Source organism: Eptesicus fuscus, chromosome 23, assembly GCF_027574615.1.
Source record: "Eptesicus fuscus isolate TK198812 chromosome 23, DD_ASM_mEF_20220401, whole genome shotgun sequence".
NCBI lineage: Eukaryota > Metazoa > Chordata > Mammalia > Chiroptera > Vespertilionidae > Eptesicus > Eptesicus fuscus.
Window position 1 is genome coordinate 19,417,538 of NC_072495.1, and position 17,905 is coordinate 19,435,442.

A 17,905-nucleotide genomic window follows, 5' to 3' on the forward strand; every position below is an offset into this window, starting at 1 on the left:
CTCTATTGCCTCCTGTAGTACAGACTTCGTATTTTCAGACATGACATGGACTTCTGCCTAACCTTCTGTGCCCAGGTCATTCTGCCTTGCTTGAAACAGCCTCACATTTTCAGCCTCTACAACTGTCTCTCATTTACAGATTTTCAATCTAGACCCTCCATCTGAGGTCCAAACTAGACCCTCTGCTGGAGGCCTTAGCTAGACCCTCTATCTGAGAAGCTACTCAATGCTCCCACTCACTATGACCCTCCCTCTACTCACAGAACTGAATGTTTGTACCCTTCCTTTAACATTCAATCACATGCCATTTGTGAAAACTTTGGCTTTGTTATTCAAGTTTCTGGGATATTTATACGCAGTTTCCTCAAACCGATTGTAAGTTCACGGAGGTCCAAAAATTGTGTATTTCTGCATGCCATTCATACACTTCACACACAGTTGTGTCTATAGTAGGTGTTCACTTAATGTTTCCTGAACGACTTCTGGCCCAGCCTGCAGTAGAGGGTATTGTTACATGAACGATTATGCCTGTGATTTTTGGTGATACCCTCTTTGCCTAGCATGTCTCACCTCCTCTTCTTCCCAGAATAACTTGTGCTTATCTTCTGGGGCTTAGCTGAGGTGTCACATACCCCAGAAGCCTTCCCTGGCATCTGTCTCCGGGCTGGCTTAGGTGTCTTTCTGTATTGCCTGGACACTTTTATTCATCTCTCTATGTTGGCATGCATTAAAGGGGTTTGCTCTGTACCTGTTTTTATGTTGCTAGACTGGGAACCCCTTGGGGACAAGGACTGTGTCCTTTTCTTTTTTTTTTTTAAATATAGTTTATTGATTTTTTACAGAGAGGAAGGGAGAGGGATAGAGGGTTAGAAACATCAATGAGAGAGAAACATCGATCAGCTGCCTCCCGCACACTCCCTACTGGGTATGTGCCTGCAACCAAGGTACATGCCCTTGGCCAGAATCGAACCCGGGACCCTTGAGTCTGCAGGCCGACGCTCTATCCACTGAGCCAAACCGGTCAGGGCGACTGTGTCCTTTTCAGTGTTATATTCTCATCGCTATGAACAATGCTATGGATACTGATGAAGGAAGGAAGGAAAGAAGGAAGGAAGGAAGGAAGGAAGGAAGGAAGGAAGGAAGGAAGGAAGGAAGGAAGGAAGGAAGGAAGGAAGGAAGGGGAAAATGAGTGAGTCAACAAAAACAAACAAAGCAATCCTAGTATGTTTCTAAGAGCCTGCATGATTAAAAGAGGTATAAGAAAACCATTGTCAGTTGGTCAAAACTTCTTTATTAATATGGATTAGCTAAAACCACATTACATCCTATTAGCTCAACGTAATTTTAAATACTCACAACGTGTCAGACGTTGCCACCTAGAAAATGATACTGCCAATCCCCTGGCATCTCAGGCACTTTGCTGCTTTAGTTCTGAGAGTGGGGAGTGTACCTCTGGTCAAACACCTCAGCCCGTGGCAATGAATGGGCGGCCTCTGAATCTTACCCAGGGGAAATTTTCCACCTTCAGGTTACACTCTCAGGCAGGATTAAAAGGACAGCAAGCATTTCACCAACTTCTAGTTCATGAGTTGGATGCTTTCCAGGTGTTAGTGGGGAGGGAGACGATTCTAGATGATTCTTCCAAGGATGGGATATGATTGTCTCATTTAATATATTGACTTTGCTGACAGCTCTGGCCCAAACCACCTTCTGATCTACTTGGGGACTGTCCATTGTTCTCCAGTGTATGATTAGCAGATTAGCTATCATGTAAGAAGCCAGGAAAATGAACTTCCAGGAAGCCCTTCCAAAGCAAAAGTAATTCATTACTCGACCTGATTTCCACTTAAAATGTACTTTAAGCACACTTCCAACTACAAACCCTAAATCACCCCGTGTTCACAAAGTCCATCATTTTTTATTTTATCGCATGGCGTTGGCGTGACATAATCCCTTGCAGAGCATCTCGGAGTGCTTTCCAGATCCATAAATTACTCACCTGCACAGTGGAAGCACTGCCTGCAAGGCCACCACCGTCACTCTGCAGGCAGCCTGTCCTCTGAGAAGCAAGCGAGACAGTGGGTGCCAAGGATGGGCAGGAGCAGGGGCCAGGAGGATGTATGGATTGGCGGAGTGGTGCTTGGAGACCTGAATACTCCAGTTAAAACACTGAATAAATTCCATCAAGTTTAAATGCTTTTAGAACTAAGAGAGTTCAGAAATGTGGATCTTTCAGATAGTCAGCAAATCAGGTGTTCTGTCATTAACTCATCAATTATTATTCTGTCTTGGAAGATTCAATCTAGCTTTTCAAGTGACATAGCCATTAGTTGCAACATTATGTCTTAGAAGTCCTGGATTATAAGACCAAGTGCTCTCTCCTCAACCCTCATCATACTGATTCTCTATTGTTTTTGTCCCAACAAATACCTGTGAGAGTACAGGTAAATATATGTGCAATCACACACACACACACACACACACACACACATGCATGCACGCACACTCAACACTGCCTTTCTGTCTGAAGATAATGTGAATTTAAACATAAAAATGATGAATTGTGCCCTAGCTCGGTGGCTCAGTTGATTGGAGCATTGTTCCATACACCAAAATGTTGTGGGTTCAATTCCTGGTCAGGTCAGGTTGCAGGTTTGATCCCGGGTCAGGGCACTAATGGGAGGCAGCCAATCATTGTTTCTCTGTCACATTGACATTTCTTTCTCTCTCTCCTCCCTCTTTCCCTCACTTCTTCTCTCTTTCTCCCTCTCTCTTTTTCTCTCTCCCTTCCTCTCTCGAAAATCAATGGAAACCATCCTCAGGTGAGGATTAAAAAAGTAATAAAAAATATTAAGGTCATTACTTTATGGAAGACACCCTATTCAGAACAGCAGATTTGTTTTGAAATGAGTAAGGCTCTTGCTCAATATCTCATCTTCAGATAATTCATAGCATAGAAGACAGATGAGAAAACGTAACAAAAGAGAGTAAATTTAAATGCTTTGAAGAAGCTATGGAATCCGTAGGAAGGGAAAGGCCACACCCTTTTGGAGATCATGCAGAAGACCTCTAGAAGGTGTGGTAACACAACTAGGCCTTCAACAATTCCAATAGGTATAGATAGTTGGAGAGAAGGAGAGAAGAGTCTAAGAGATCAAAATCAGCATAAGGGCATGAGGACAAGGAAACAATGTGGAACTCGTGCTTATTAATGAGCTGTCCAGTGTGTGCAGTGTGGAAAAGAGTGGGAGAATATTTTAAGGAGAAGGAGGAACAAAGACTAAGGGAAGACATCTGCTGGATACCCCCTTTTGTGTGAAGGATGAAATCCAGTGCAATTAAAAGTGCTAGATTAATGCTTCAGACAGAGGAAAGATGAGCCCTGAAATTCCCAACCATCTCATTTCCATGTGAGGGTTGCACTCTGGCCTTGGAACAGGGCATGGGGGTGATGGTCAGGTTCCCCGGGATCTCCAGGAGGCCAGATGGCATTGTATGCTGGTGGATGATGTGCCCCGGAATTGCCCGCTGTGGTGGCCTTGACAGGTGTGTTTATTCAAGGAAAGAAACTAACATGAAGAAACTTAAGAGAGCTGGATGGAGGGGCCAGTTAATTTGTGAAGAATTAATGAGTCAAATCCACTGTCAGTAGAACTGAAATGGTGTGTGTTAATGATCCAGTTCTGAGGTTGTTACAAACATGTAGCAGGTTGGGAAGGTGCTGGAACAACCATTATAATCCCCATCCTATAAATATCGGTTGAGCTTTGACTATGGATATAAATATAAGTAAGTCATGGCTCAGGCCATCAAAAAGCTCATGGTCTAGTGGATGAGAGATGCTAAGCCAATAACCATTGCATAGTGGGATAGGTGCCAAGTGACATTCTTACTTTATAAACCAGTTGGCAGACAAATGAAGAGTCATACACAGACTAAATATCACATTCACTAGTTTTGATGATCCTGGAGAATTAAGCTTAGATGTGTAGCAACAATTAGCTCCTAATTCTGAACCACAGATGAGACGGGTGCACACAGGCAACTGCTGGCTGTGCTGTGGGCCCTCCCACACCTGTGGGACCTTGGCCTGGGACACATGCAGTAGGAGGACCACAACAGAACGTAGCTTCTTGCGGGGAGCCTGGCCCCAAAACTAAAGACCGAACAGAGTGGGGTTCCTGTTCCCAAATTTACCAATTAAATCGAACCCCTCCCTTCCTTTGAGGAATTGTTTTAGGGGTCAGAGAGCGAAAGGGACTAAGCATGTCTGGCTAATTGACATTTTTTGATTCATCATCAGGCTGTGAGTAGGCAGATGAGGAGAAGCTGGCATGTAGAGTCGTGCAGGAGGGCAGAGAGGTGTAGGGGTCAGAAAAGGTACAACATTGCCCAGCTGGCATGGCTCAGTGTTGAGCGTCAACCTATGAACCAGGAGGTCATACTTTGATTCCTAGTCAGGGCACATGCCTAGGTTGTGGGCTCGATCCCCAGTGTGGGGCATGCAGGAGGCAGCCAATTGATGTTTCTCTCATCATTATTGTTTCTCTCTCTCTCTCTCTCTCTCTCTCTCTCTCTCTCTCTCTCTCTCTCTCTCTCTCCCTCTCCCTCTCCCTCTCCCTCTCTCTCCCTTCCTCTCTGAAATCAATAAAAAAATATATATATATAAAAGCTGCAACAAAGTGGCATTTGATTTGGACCATAAAGGATGACTGGGAGTTTTTTAGGAAGGACATAAGGAGCAATATAGACCCCCAAATGCTTAATTATCAGGAAGGGCATGATATGTTGGGGGTGACAAGGGGATAAGTTGAGGTAGAATCAGTGGGAATACCAATGGAAACATAGGTTGAAGCTTGATTCTGAACGGCCTGCTATCCTAGGATAAAGTAGGTGGATATGATCAGCTGGGCAATAAGGAATAATTGGAGGTGTTTAGGCAGAGATGTGACATGCACTGAATTGTATTCCATCAACTCTGAATGCAGTGTGGAGAATGACTTGTGGATGCATGTCAGAGGGGACTTGGGTGAGAGTGCAGACAGGAAGAGGGTGGAGGCGAGGACAATAGTGTTGCATTGAAATCCATTCCCATCAATACTTCCTGACTTTGGGTTTAGACAGGAGGAAATAGACAATAAATTCAAGGTAAGATGTTTCTTTTATGTTTAAGATAATTCCTCTAATTTCTCTCCATTTGTTCCCATAACCCTTATATTTCAGTCCCTGAGCTATTCTGCCAGCTATTATTGTGAGACAACAAAGAGATGTTTCAACAGGATATTTATTTTCCTTCCACTGGCTTTTGTCTCCACAGTATCTCCCAAAATTGTAGAGATTTCTTCAGATATCTCCATTAATGAAGGAAACAATATCAGCCTCACCTGCATAGCAACGGGCAGACCAGAGCCCACGGTTACCTGGAGACACATCTCCCCCAAAGGTAAGAGAGCAGTTTGGTGCATTGTGTCGTGAAAGGAACTGGGAGAATTGCTGGCCACAGCTACGAGGTCACGGTGCTGGTGACTTCATCCAAAGGGTCCTTCGTTGTTGGTAGCCTGATAACAATGCTCACATCTCTGTGGAGGGTTTGGTGTTCTCCAAAAGACAGGCCTATCCTCAAGGTTTCAGCAGCCATGCTTGAGCTCCTCTCCAATCCCTGGGAACTGCGTCCCAGCTGGTGGTGGATGAAATGGGGGTAAGATGTTCTGGGAGAGCATCACTGGCCACGTTTGATGTTGGACAATTCGCTTTCACGGCATTGTTCAGCTGGTTGTTTTAAGAGATAGAAAGCACAAACACCAAATAAATGAGATCTCCGAATGGCCATATTCCTAAATGCACAATTTCCAAATCAGGACTTGTTGAGCACTGACAGCTATCTGGTCTCTATTCCGTTAGTTGTTTTGAAGCTTTATTGTTGTTTTACTGTGATTAATCCTAGATGGCCAAATGGCAAATTTTACTTTGTCTTAATGCAAGGATGTTGTATAGACCAGACCAAGGATTGTTTTGTGCTTTCATGGATTGAACGTTAAACATTTAGAATTTAAGTAGATGCCATTTATCATTAAGCTGGCTTTTATTCACGGTACATTAAATTATTTTATTTGTGCTTCAATATCTCTTGAATGCTGGCAACAGTCTGGGCACACATCTAAGCGTGGGGGATATAGCAATAAACCAAAACAAGATCGCATTCTCATGAGGAAAATGACCAAAACATGAATATACAAGACACCAGGTGGTGATAAGGATGAGAAAATAGAAACGTATATATTGACTGAAGGAAAAGAGGTTTGGTCAGGGAAGGCCTTTGAGAAGGCAACTTTGAGCAGAGACATGAATCAAGAGCCTTAATTTCATTGTTTATTGTGAATATACATATATGGATGTATGCATGAAGGTATGTGCATTGCTGAGTAGTAAGGATGCCAAAGGAACTCTAGTGGTAGTTGTTTGCTTGGTGTTGCAAGTTGGGTCCCCCAAAAGCGTATAAGAATTTTATTCAGGATGCTCTTGGAACCAACCCGTGTGGAAGGAAAGAGAAGGAAGAGGGTTGGGCAGGTGGAGAAGTTGAGTTGCACTGCAGTCATGTGGAATATCTCAGCTCACAGGATAGGGCGTTCTGAAGCTAGGATGACCCTTCAGGCATGTTCTTTATTGGAGGCGAGGGGGCTGGCACAGCCCTCTGTCACTGAAGTTGGGCTGTCCGCAGAAAGGCTGTGACCTGGGCCAGACATCTCTTCACATGACACAGTCCCCGTAAAGCTGCAACTGAGCGAGGGCTGTCCACCACCAGCACACACACTCCTGAGGCAGACATTCTCTCTCCCTGAAGGGGGCAGCGCATCAGCATCCACTACACCTGGGGACATTTTAAAATACCAGTTAGGGCTATGAGGGGGCCCCGAATACAAACCCCCTCTCGTAGACATTGACACTTTGCTCTGCTAGATGTTTTCGGAGAAACCATGAGATTTTCAGTGTTGGGCCTGAGTTCCCAGGATCTGCCCCAGGCCATCATTCCTGACGCTACCCCAATGAGCCAAGGCATCAGAGAGCCTCCCGTGTCTCTGTCAGTCTCTTGATGTGAAATGATGTTAAGTGAGTACAGGCCCACCATCCGAGGGGAGGCCTCAGGTGTGCATGAGATCATCACTGATGGAAAGTGGCCCCCCTCTGAAGGAGGGCCCCCCTCCCCCCCGCCCATGGACAGGCTTTCGAAGACCTTGGTGCACACCAGTCAGCGCTGCCTAAAGCTGAGTCCCCAGGGCTCCTGGATGCCAGGGCCACTGCGCCTTCGACTCTGCAGGGCATTTATCATCCCAGCTAGACGTGCTTCGCCCTCTGCCAGGCAGAGGCCCTGTGGCCTCCCTCTCGCAGGTCTCCCTCTGTCTCTGTGTGAGGCCTTTTCTCATGTCCTCCTTTCTCTCTTCTCCTCGGGGCCTCTTCTCCTTTTGTCTTGCCCTTTGATGCTTTTTCCTTTTGTCCTCTGCTTTCCTTTCTCTCTCAGCCTCCCACATGTTTCCGCTTTAATTGCATTTTCCCCACATGTATTTTCCCCGCTCTCTTTCTCTTCTCCACACAATTACTTATGTCTTCCTTCTGACATTGGAGCCCTCTTCTGTTCATCTCGCTGAAGTTCGCACCGCTGTGCCTTACACTCCTTTTCCCGTTGGGGGGCCATCAAGCAGATTCATTTCCCCGGGGGACGTTACCTGCGCCTGGCTCACGAGCGTCCTTTTACTGGGGTTGTTAGCTGCTATGGAAACAGAAGATGGATCAAGGGGAGAGGAGCGGGATAATCAGAATCTACCAGTGGATCCATGTCATGGAGATGAACAGTCTTTTGAGATCCCTGGTCCAGATGAGATTATCTCCGATTCAAACTGATAAGAGATGCCAGGAGCAGAAACTAATCCCCAGGGACTCACCAGGAGCCGCCACTGGGCTGCTGCCAAATCAGAACTGAAGCTGCAGACTCGTAGCAGCCACACCTTCATCTTCCCCCACTAAATACCTCCAAAGGATGCTTATTTTAAACCAATTATGGCAGGTGTGAGGTTCCTCAGAGAACAGGTACGCTGCACCTTAGCGAGGGCTCCGGAGGGAAGGGAGAGAGCGGCTGCCACCCTTTGTCGCATCCTCTGTGCGGGGATCAGGTCCCATCCAGGATCATTCTTACGCACACACCCATCACAAGCACTTTTGGCGACCCTGAAGGCTGCACTGGATCTTCTCTCCCCAGGCTGACCTGTTTGTTCCCTTCATTTCTGAATAATCCAAGCATCCTCCATCACAACACATGTCACTATGTGCAATAAGCTAAGCCGCCTTCGAATATGCATTTCCAGTGGTGGCCACCTTTTATGTGGAAAGGGGATGCAGAAATGTCAGCCACCGTTTTACTGGGAATGGCTCATTCATTTCGATGCACAGAAGCTAGAAGGACGGAGGTGGCAGGGACTTGCCCCTAAGGTTGTCTGCCTAGCACGTTATATCAGAGGGAGAAAATGCCAGCTGTCCATATCCAAGAGGAAGAGGGGGCTGAGGCCTCCCAAGCTACCTCTCTGCATCGCCACTGAGACTGAGAAATACTTTTCCACCTAGTATGATAGCATGCTTCTTAGTTCCTCATAAGAAGTTCAAGGACAAAGGGCATTAGCTGTGTAAAGATACCTGCCCTCTTCTGCACTCCTGCTGGGAACCTATAGGTATTGTGCGCACTTGTGCGGTGTTTGCAAAAGGAAACGCCCCATCTCACTGTCTCACACCAAAACGCCAAATCCATCTTCATGAATGTTTTCCTGGCTCTTCTTCAAATCCTGTGTAAATGCTAGGTGTCTACTCAAGGGGCCAAAGTACCACCAGCGTGCCCACAGCCTCCTGCAGATACATGCCCCATTCATGACTCTGTGTCTTGTATTTTCTCCTGATCTAGGGATACAAGAATTTATGTTAGCACAGCCCTTAAGTGCTAGTGTTTCTATCTCCAAAAGAACACCTTTGTGTTCTTAATTCCTCACGGTCTTCCCTAAATACACAGAAACACCATCTCTGTAATCGTATCCTAAAGGATGCTTTTAGGACCTCACTCTTCAAAGAAGAGTGTTCTCAAAATCCAGTTTTTATGTTTCCAGTTTCTGTTGGTTGTAAGATCTTTAAAGAGAAGGCCAAGATTCCAGTGTTTTCACATTCCTGGGAGGAGAACATAGAGCTGAGGTGAAGACATGACTCCAGTCACTGGTGCGTGGGTTCCGTATATTGGGGCAGGGATCACAGGGGGTCCTAATGGAGCTCCCACTTGGCTGTACCTCCCTCCCGTTCTCTCCCATCAAATGAAGCCCAGAAAATGAAAACCTCACTTAGGCTACTGAAAGAACACCTTGTACCCAGATACTGGTTGGGGCTCAGTAAGGTCCCGGAGGCTGTTGACAGAGATGTCCCGATCTCTAATTCATGAGTTTTTTGAGATCAGGGCCTGCCTCTCATTCATCTTTGATTCTTCACCTCCTAGCACAATGCTCAGCACCTGGAAAGCATTCAAGAAATATTTGTTGATTCCGTGAGCAAGCACTTACTTGTGCCAGAGCCTGAAGGGGCATGCCTCTTTTCCCGTCCAAGGGCTTCATCCGGATTCCTGAGGAATTCTCCTGCTCTTTGATGTTGCAGTTGCGATCTGGCATGTTTCCTCTTGATCTCAGCTGGCGAGTCTTCGGGACATTTGCTCTGGTCTTCACAGGATCTTCAAGGCTTTGCTGGGGTCCCCTAGTGGGAACCCCGCTGTGGCAGGGCTTCATTTCTCCTTGGAGGAGACACTCCTTTTCACGTTCTCTTTGCAGAAATGGAGGAGGCTCACCCGTGACTCTGAGGAGGGTCTTCAGAGAGCTCGCTTCGCCCTCCTCTTGCTATGTGTGTTGTGTGTGTTTCTCTGGCATGTTCTGTGTCTGGTCTTTCTAGGACCCTTGATCCTTTTGGTGTCTTTCTGTTTGGAACCCTTCCTGTGCCGAAACCCTCAGTATCCCCCAAGAGTTTTGTAAAACAACCCTGGATGTTGCCAGGGAGAGTTAGTTCAACTGTATGTGAAAATGGTCTGCTGCTCATGGGTTACAAAATGAAAATACAAAGAAAGACATCAGTGCAAAAAAGAGAAACATCATCTTAAAAATTCTTCCCACTCCCCGCAGTGTGTGAGTTGAGGCGGAACAGAGATTGATTGGTTGGTTTTCCCAGGGCCACGCAAAGGCCCGGGGAGCATGGTTAGAGCAGAACCATATGCCCATCGGGTCCCCAACCGAGCCTTTGGGATGGAAGCCTTCTCTCTCCACAGGGTGGAGTGGGCACTTCTGCAGGCCCCCCGCACCCATCCCTGCAGGGCCAAGCAACCTTCCCCTGCGGCCAGATCTCTTCCCTCTGCACCTCACTTCTCCTGTTGCACTTGAAGAGGCCCAGTGGGCAGTTGGTTGTCCCAGCCCTTGTGTCTCTGAGTTTCAAAGGGCGCCGAGTTGAAGAGGACAAAGTGACCCTTCATGGAAGCTCTTCTCCTTGCCCATGTCCTGAGCCATCCCCTGCACCTGCCACCCACCCCCCTATTTTCCCATTTGTTAGCTCTGACAGGCCTTCCTCCCCAGCCAAGCAGGACACCGAGCACTAATTGGCACTGGAGGTATCACAGCTTGAGTTCGACCAGAGCTGGCAGGCTCCATGACTCCGGTGACAGCTCTGTGAAAAGGTGTCAGGAGCGCCGCTCTGGCATGCCATCGGCTGACGGCAGCACCCTGGCACTAATGAGCCGCCTGTCAGCACCAGCATCAGGGGCCCCGTGTGGCACAGGGATCATTAGGATGGCAGATGAGAAAGTTCTCTCCAGCAAAAGAGCCGGAAAGGGAGGGCAGGAGCACAAAGTGGAACTCCGGGCATTGCCTTGCCCACGGAGGGTAACCACCCAGCAGGAGGGTAACCACCCAGCAGGAAGGGACCAGTATTTAAAAAAAAAAAAGGAAAAAGATTTAGTTAAGATCTCTATCTATGCCAGCTCTGGACAACTCCTGGACTCTCATTTTGGTTGGGTTGCCCCGGAACTAATTGATGCACGCTACAGATCCTTCTGCAGTAAGCCAAGGGGGAACCCAGTGAGAAAATTAACTCCCCAGTCAAGGCCAAGGCACTAGGAAACCAGGAAGCAGCCCAAGTTCTCAAGCAGGAGGGACTGAGGGAGAGAGGGAGGCTTGGGATCGGTGTTGTTGCTGTGTGTGGGGCAGGCTCCCTGTCCCCAGGGCCTGCTCAGTTGCCACCTCCTGTCTGTCTGCTGCTGGAGCATGAGAATCCTGGAGAGGCAATTACGTAAGAGAAGGAGCATTTCCTGGCATTTCATACGAGAGCTGGGCATGGGGACAGCCGGTGTGCCCGCTCTATTTATCTGCTCCCTGAGGGCAGGTGGCAATTTCCCAGCTTGTTCATTCCTGTGCATCAGGCTGAGGATGGGCCGGGGCTGGCCCTTCTTTGAGGCTTTGGCTCCCTGCAATGGCTCCCTCTCCACCAGTGGAGGCCTCCTGAGAGAGGACGGCGATCTGCCTGTAAGAGGTGGGCTTTGAAGGCAGGTCCAACTGGATTTCAGTTCCCTCACTAGCTGGGTCATTCCAAGGTAGCGATATACCTCTCTGCAATGCGCTTCTTTATTCATGTTCTTCTCCGGGTGGCAGGCAGAGTGTTAAGGAACTGGTCTGGGGCCCTGGTTGCCACACACATTGTGGTCACTCTTAACTTCATGTTCCTCACACCCTTGGCACCCTCACCTCACACACACCTGTTCCCTGGAGCACTGACCTGCACGCTCCTTTTGGATAAAGCTCTGGTTTTGTGCTAAGGCCATGCTCAAACGCCCCACTTTGAAAGCCTCTGACGACCTGCATCAGGCAGAGTGAGTTGCCCTTTGCTCTGAGATCCCACACCGCGTTGCATGCGCCTCTAGCGATGGCCGTTCTTACAGGTGCCCACGGGGCCTCCTGTTGTCCTAGGCAGGGGTCAGGGAGGCCAGGAATCAGCCTCACGCTGTGAGATTGTATCCCAGTGCCTAGCACAGCAGCAGGCATTCGCAGGCCTGACTAGTGATTGCCCAACAAAGACATATCCAATGGGGAGACACAGTGTCTTCCTTTTCCTTTTTAAAATTAATTCTCGCTGGTACATAATTTAAAACAAAATCAATTTTAATGAATAAAGGGTAAGCTACAGGAGCCTCATCTCTTCCCATCATTCTCCACTGTGGATCTTTTGTTCCCCAAATCATCAAAGGGATTCTTCAGCCGAAGCTCTCCCTCACCGGTCCCTGGGCTGCCCCTACGCCAAGGCTTGGCCTCTTCTACAAAATAAAAACAATAATTCCTTTGTGACATGAACATGGCAAAGATCAAACATTGACGTCAATGCAGAGCACCCAGCCCCTAAGGAAGGACACATAGTAGGTGTCCAACAACACCAAGACTTCCGGTTCCGTAGCCTTGGCCAGCCCCTTCCTTCTCACTCCCACCCATGGCACAAGAACAGAAGGGGAGGGAATGAAAATTCTTTTGTCTGAAAAGATTGAAGTCCTACAAAAGCCCCAGCTCAGTCAATTGCCAGGATGGATAGATATCCAAAGGTGCTTAATCAGCACCTCTTTAACCCCCACCATTTTCTAATTAACAAAGGAGCTTGATTAAAATTCCCAGAGTACCCCCAAGTAGCTATCCCAGGAGGGTCCAAGTGATTGCTATTGCAAAAGGCATTACAGTGGTCACTGATGGTGGGAGAAGAAAATAATTGCATCCTAATGGGAAGTGGCAGGTCCCTGTCCACCGGAGCAGCCAGCACACCACGTCGGTGTGAGGCCCACCCTAAACAGAGAACGCGTTTGTTTATCAGGCTGAAGGCAAACCGGTGGCACAACCAGGAGAAGCAGGGCCAAGTGATCCAGCCACTATCTGAGCAAATGATGTAAGCGCAGCCAGGCAGAGGAAGGTGGGAGAGAAGAAAGCGAGGGAAGACATTCATAGATCACTCTTTACCTTCGTAATTCCCTTTAACTATAAAATTATAGCGAGACGGATACAGCGAGGGTGAAATTTGCCAATGTCAATAAGGGTTTTTGTAAGTTTAATATTTATGATCCGCTTTAAAGCAATATTATAGCAGCGCAACTTCCTACTTCAAAGAAGAGAAAAATCATAAAAAGACTAGTGGGGGAATTAATGAGTTCAACGTGCTTGAATTGAGAACATATGAAAGGAAGCCTCAGTCGAGAAGCCAAGGGCAGGAGTGCACACCACAGACACTGTTTGTGGTTTTACCCAATTATTTTAAAACCCTTGAAAGATGTTGTAGCATCAGAGGGCTGCTGAAATCAGACATGGCTAACAGCTTCCTCCCCCACACTCCCCCTGAGTCTTAGGCTATTTATGCTGCCACTTGACGACCGTTACCATGCAGAACTGTTTGGATGGAACAAAAAAAACAAGGCGATTGTATCATCTTCCCCACAGATGCTAACCAGCCCTGATTCAGGAAGATGCAAAGGCTCATTAAAATGGCAGCCCCCCTCCAGCCCAGAGACCCCCATCCCTGAGGCTCACCCAGGACAGGGGCCGGGGGACCAGAAGGGCCTCAACAGGGCATCACCACCCACCACAAGCACAGTGACCTCCACCCCATAGCATCCTGTGACCAGTGAAAAGCTAAAGCTGTTCCAAGTCTAGGATCTACCATCACTGCCACGTGATCTTGGAGAAAGTTTCCATTCAAAATATCATTGCCACCAGGATGTTCTGGCTTTGCATCTACTTTTGGATCCTGAATCTTGTCGTGACCTGTGAGGGACAGCCTTTTCCCTAGAGTCTAAATGGCAACCAGAGTCTTTATGATTCAAAAATAGCAATAAGTAATCATTTCTGAATGCTTAAACTGTGCTGGGCATTCTTCTGAACATTTGCATTTAGGGATGGATATATATATATATATCCATGTATATGTATATATATTGGCAATCACAGTCAGGTCCTATGATTAACCTGCTCTACCACGTGAGAGGGAGGCGTAGAGAGGTCAGGCTAATGGGCCAAGGTCACAGAGCTCCAATTGGCAGCAATGAAGTCCCACCCCAGGCAATGTCTCCAGCACACATGCGCCTACCACTGTGCTTTACACCCCAGACCTGGTGTGGAACCTAGAAACCTGAATTTTAACAAATTTCACAGGCTAGTGTAATGCACACTCGAGTTTAAGAATTATTGGCATATTAATATTTGCAATGTTCTGGGCGCCCTGCTTTATATATCATGCACTTTTCACAAATGCCCTAATAAGTATGCATTTTTAAAATTTTTAAAAATATATTTTATTGATTTCAGAGAGGAAGGGAGAGGGAGAGAGAGAGATAGAAACATCAATGGTGAGAGAGAATCATTGATTGGCTGCCTCCAGCATGCCCCATATTAGGGATCAAGGATGCAACAGGGGCATGTGCCCTGACCTGGAATCAAACTGTGACCTCCTGGTTCATGGGTTGATGCTTATACACTGAGTCACATGCTGTAGGCATGATTTTCATTTTAGCAATCAAGAAGTGGTGTGTGGGGACAATTGGCTCACAAATGTTTAATAGCCAAGGCACAATTCAACTTTAAGTTGTTTTTACTCCAAGACCCATATTACTAGAGGCCTGGTGCATGAAATTTGTGCACGGGTAGGGTCCCTAGGCCTCCCCACCTTCCCGCCTCCTTCTTCCCTCGCTCCCTCAGCACTCCACCACAGCCACTGGTCACCTGCCTTGTTCTGCGCCACCCCCTGGTGGTCAGTGCATGTCATAGTGAGCGATCAAATTCCCACTCTCCAGGTTGAACTCCCAATGGGACAGTTTGCATATTAGTCATAGATAGATAGATAGATAGATAGATAGATAGATAGATAGATAGACAGACAGATAGATAGATGTGTGCTGATTTCCTGTCTGATTTCTTACCCTTGCTTCTTCTAGATCAGCAATTTTCAACCAGTGTGCCATAGGAATGTTTAAAACATGCAGTTCCTGACTATTTAGTCCCAAAAACTGACCTCTTTTTCCTTAGATTGTCAGATAACAAAAAATGACAACAGGCAACACAGCAATAGCAGTCCAGTGTGAATGAATCAAAATTATACCTATTTTTTGTCATATCAGCAAAAAATATAATATAGGGTGCCTCCCAAAAGGTGATAATTCACTTAATTTTGAAGATGAACTGTATGGTAATAAACACCGACTTTATAGTCATTTAAAGTGTGTATACCAGCTGATAACTCACTCACTTTTGAAAATGAACTGTATTTTAATAAACACTGACATAAAATCATTTAAAGTATGCATAATTTTTGGCGACACCCTGTATCTATTTTTTGGTGTGCCGCAGACTTTTGGTAGTTAGTTTTATGTGTGCTGTGAGATGTACAGCGTTGAAAGCCACTGTTGAAGGTCTAGGGTATGCGGCTATTCTCAAGCTCAGACCTCCTGCCAGCCTCGGGACCTGGCGTGTCTTCTTCTTCACAGCGTTCTGGCAAATTCATGCACACTCTGTCCAATGGTGGAGTCCAGGTTGAGCACTCTAGCCTCCCCGATACCCGTAGGCCCCTTTCAGTGGATCTTTGCATGGGTAGATCTGCACCAAGGGCATAACCCCAGCATGGAGGGCTGACCTCTCTGGGTTCTCTGCCTCTTTAGTTTTGCGCTCTCTCCCCATCCCTGTGCCCGTGACCATGGCTCACAGCAGTGAGAAGGATGCTCTCTGACTTGATTTATTTTTCCCCGTGTGAAATGCTATCATTCACTCACACAATGACGGGTCTTCTGCTTGATTGGCATTAGTGGGTTGTTTTACACATTAGCAGCTTTAGATACGGAAAGGACTGCTGGATTTCCGAGTATGGTTTTCCTTATCTGACTCCACTCAGTTTCCCTAATGTCCTTGTGGTACGTGGAGTACTTCATCTTCGAAGTGCCATGAAATGCTTTTCCCACTGGAGCCCTGGCAGCTGGGAAGGAGTGAGCAGAATACCAAGTCAGCACTCCTGCAATCCGGCTCCTCCAGATCCTGCTGCCCAGCCGGCCTGCTCATGGCCTTGGTCATGACCTTGGGATCAGGAAGTGGTAGCCCTTCCTTCCTTTGGAAGATCACATTAGCCCCTTACTTCTCTCCAAAAAGAGACTGGTTCCTCTCTGCTCACCCCTCCCTCAGTCCCGAAAAACAAATTCATTCCTCTTCCCTCTTCTAACAGGGAGTTGAAATGGATGACTTTGGACTTTATCGTTCCTCTATAATAGATTCAGGACTCTTCCTGCTTAACTGATCCGCAGCCCAGCAGGCCTTGTGGTCCTCCTCTCACGCCTTGCATCACTGCTTTGCCCTTTCTGGAGTGGTTCACTGGGGTCACTGCGGTTGAAGCTATTTGACCAGTCATCTGCATGATAGAGCAAGACAAATGGCTCTCTCCCTCTATTGATTTATTTATTCCATCACATGCCATCCCAGAAAAGGGCTTAAGCAGAGAAAGTCGCATGAATTTTGCCCCCAGGAAAACTCCTTTGAAAAACAATTTTTAGTCCTCAAACATGGATTCATTTATTTACTCAGTAATCATTATGGGGCACCTACTGCTATGCACTGTCCTAGGCATTGGAGAGACATGAATGTTCAAAGCAGACCAAGCCCCTGGCGTCATAGGGCGTATATTCTAGGGGAGAGACAGAAAGTAAGCCCATAGATAAGTCAACCTTATAATGTTATGTGGTATATGCTGCGGAAAAGTTCATCAGGATAAGAGGCAGAGGTTATCAGGCACCGTTTGGGGGTAGTGATCTCAACAGGAGTAGATATGGATGGTTTCATTAAGAAGATGCCCCGTAGAAGTTTGCAGAAGAAATGATGCTGCAGCAGGAGTATTCTTGGTGGGGCTGATGGTGGATTCAAAGGCACTCAGTAGGACACTTTGGGTATGTTAAAGGGTCACAGGAGGCCATGTGGCTCCAGATTTATTGAATGCCTGCCCTCCTCTCCATAGACTGTAAGCTTTGTGAGGACAAGGAGCATGCTGTTCCCTGCTCACCACTGTGTGCGCCTATGCTTAACAGTTTATAGGATATCAATAAATATTTATAGGATATCAATAACAACTTATTGATATCCTATAAATATTTGTTTACTGAATGAGTGAATAAAGTAAGTGTGGTGTTATAGTGTGATAGTTAAATAAGGACGCTGGTAGGTTACAAGGCTCAAATCAGAAATTGTGATCCCTTCATTAGTGGTGTCAGGTTCCAGAGAATGACATGTCAGGCCAATGGCAGTGGTTGCATGTGTCTGAGGCAGAGAAGAAGGTCCCTGGAGAAGAGGGATCCAGCTAGTTGACAGTGAAGGTGTCTGATAAATCATCAATGGGAACACTGAAGCTGCCCTGATAATAGCTGAGGTTATAATGGCTGAGGTTAGTGGCATGTAGGGCTGTGAGCCAAGTGTGAAAGCTCTCAACCAGTCACAAGGAGCCAGCACGTCAGTCACTGGGAGCAAGGAAGATGGGTGGATGCAGCATTGCAAGAGGGCAACGGTTTTGAAGGGTTTCAGTGGAAATGTGGAAGAGGAATGGTTCCCAAGTGATCTTGAGGAGTGAGGGAGACCGCACCCCAACCTCGATGCCAAGGCGAACAACTGGCATTTCCTTGCGAGAGCTACAGAGGAAGCACTGCCCTCGGGAGCGGGGTGTGATGAACATGGGCAGTTCAGGGGAGCTCAGCTTGGAGACTTCGGGCCTCGGGCAGCATTGTGTTAGGGAGCACAGAGGTCAGACTTGGAAGGTGAGAAGTGAGGAATGAAAGCGCTGCATAGCATGATGATGGGGA

At 47.1% G+C, this 17,905-nt stretch overlaps 1 protein-coding gene across 4 annotated transcripts in view; it reads left to right on the forward strand.

Annotated features, from left to right (window-relative positions):
• Positions 1-17,905, forward strand: part of NTM (neurotrimin) — a 390,721-nt gene that overhangs the window by 272,442 nt on the left and 100,374 nt on the right. For all 4 annotated transcript variants that reach the window (XM_054712490.1, XM_054712491.1, XM_054712492.1 and 1 more), the window contains exon 3: positions 5,318-5,443. In XM_054712490.1, the coding sequence (XP_054568465.1) occupies positions 5,318-5,443 (126 nt within the window). The remainder of the gene's footprint in view (positions 1-5,317; positions 5,444-17,905) is intronic.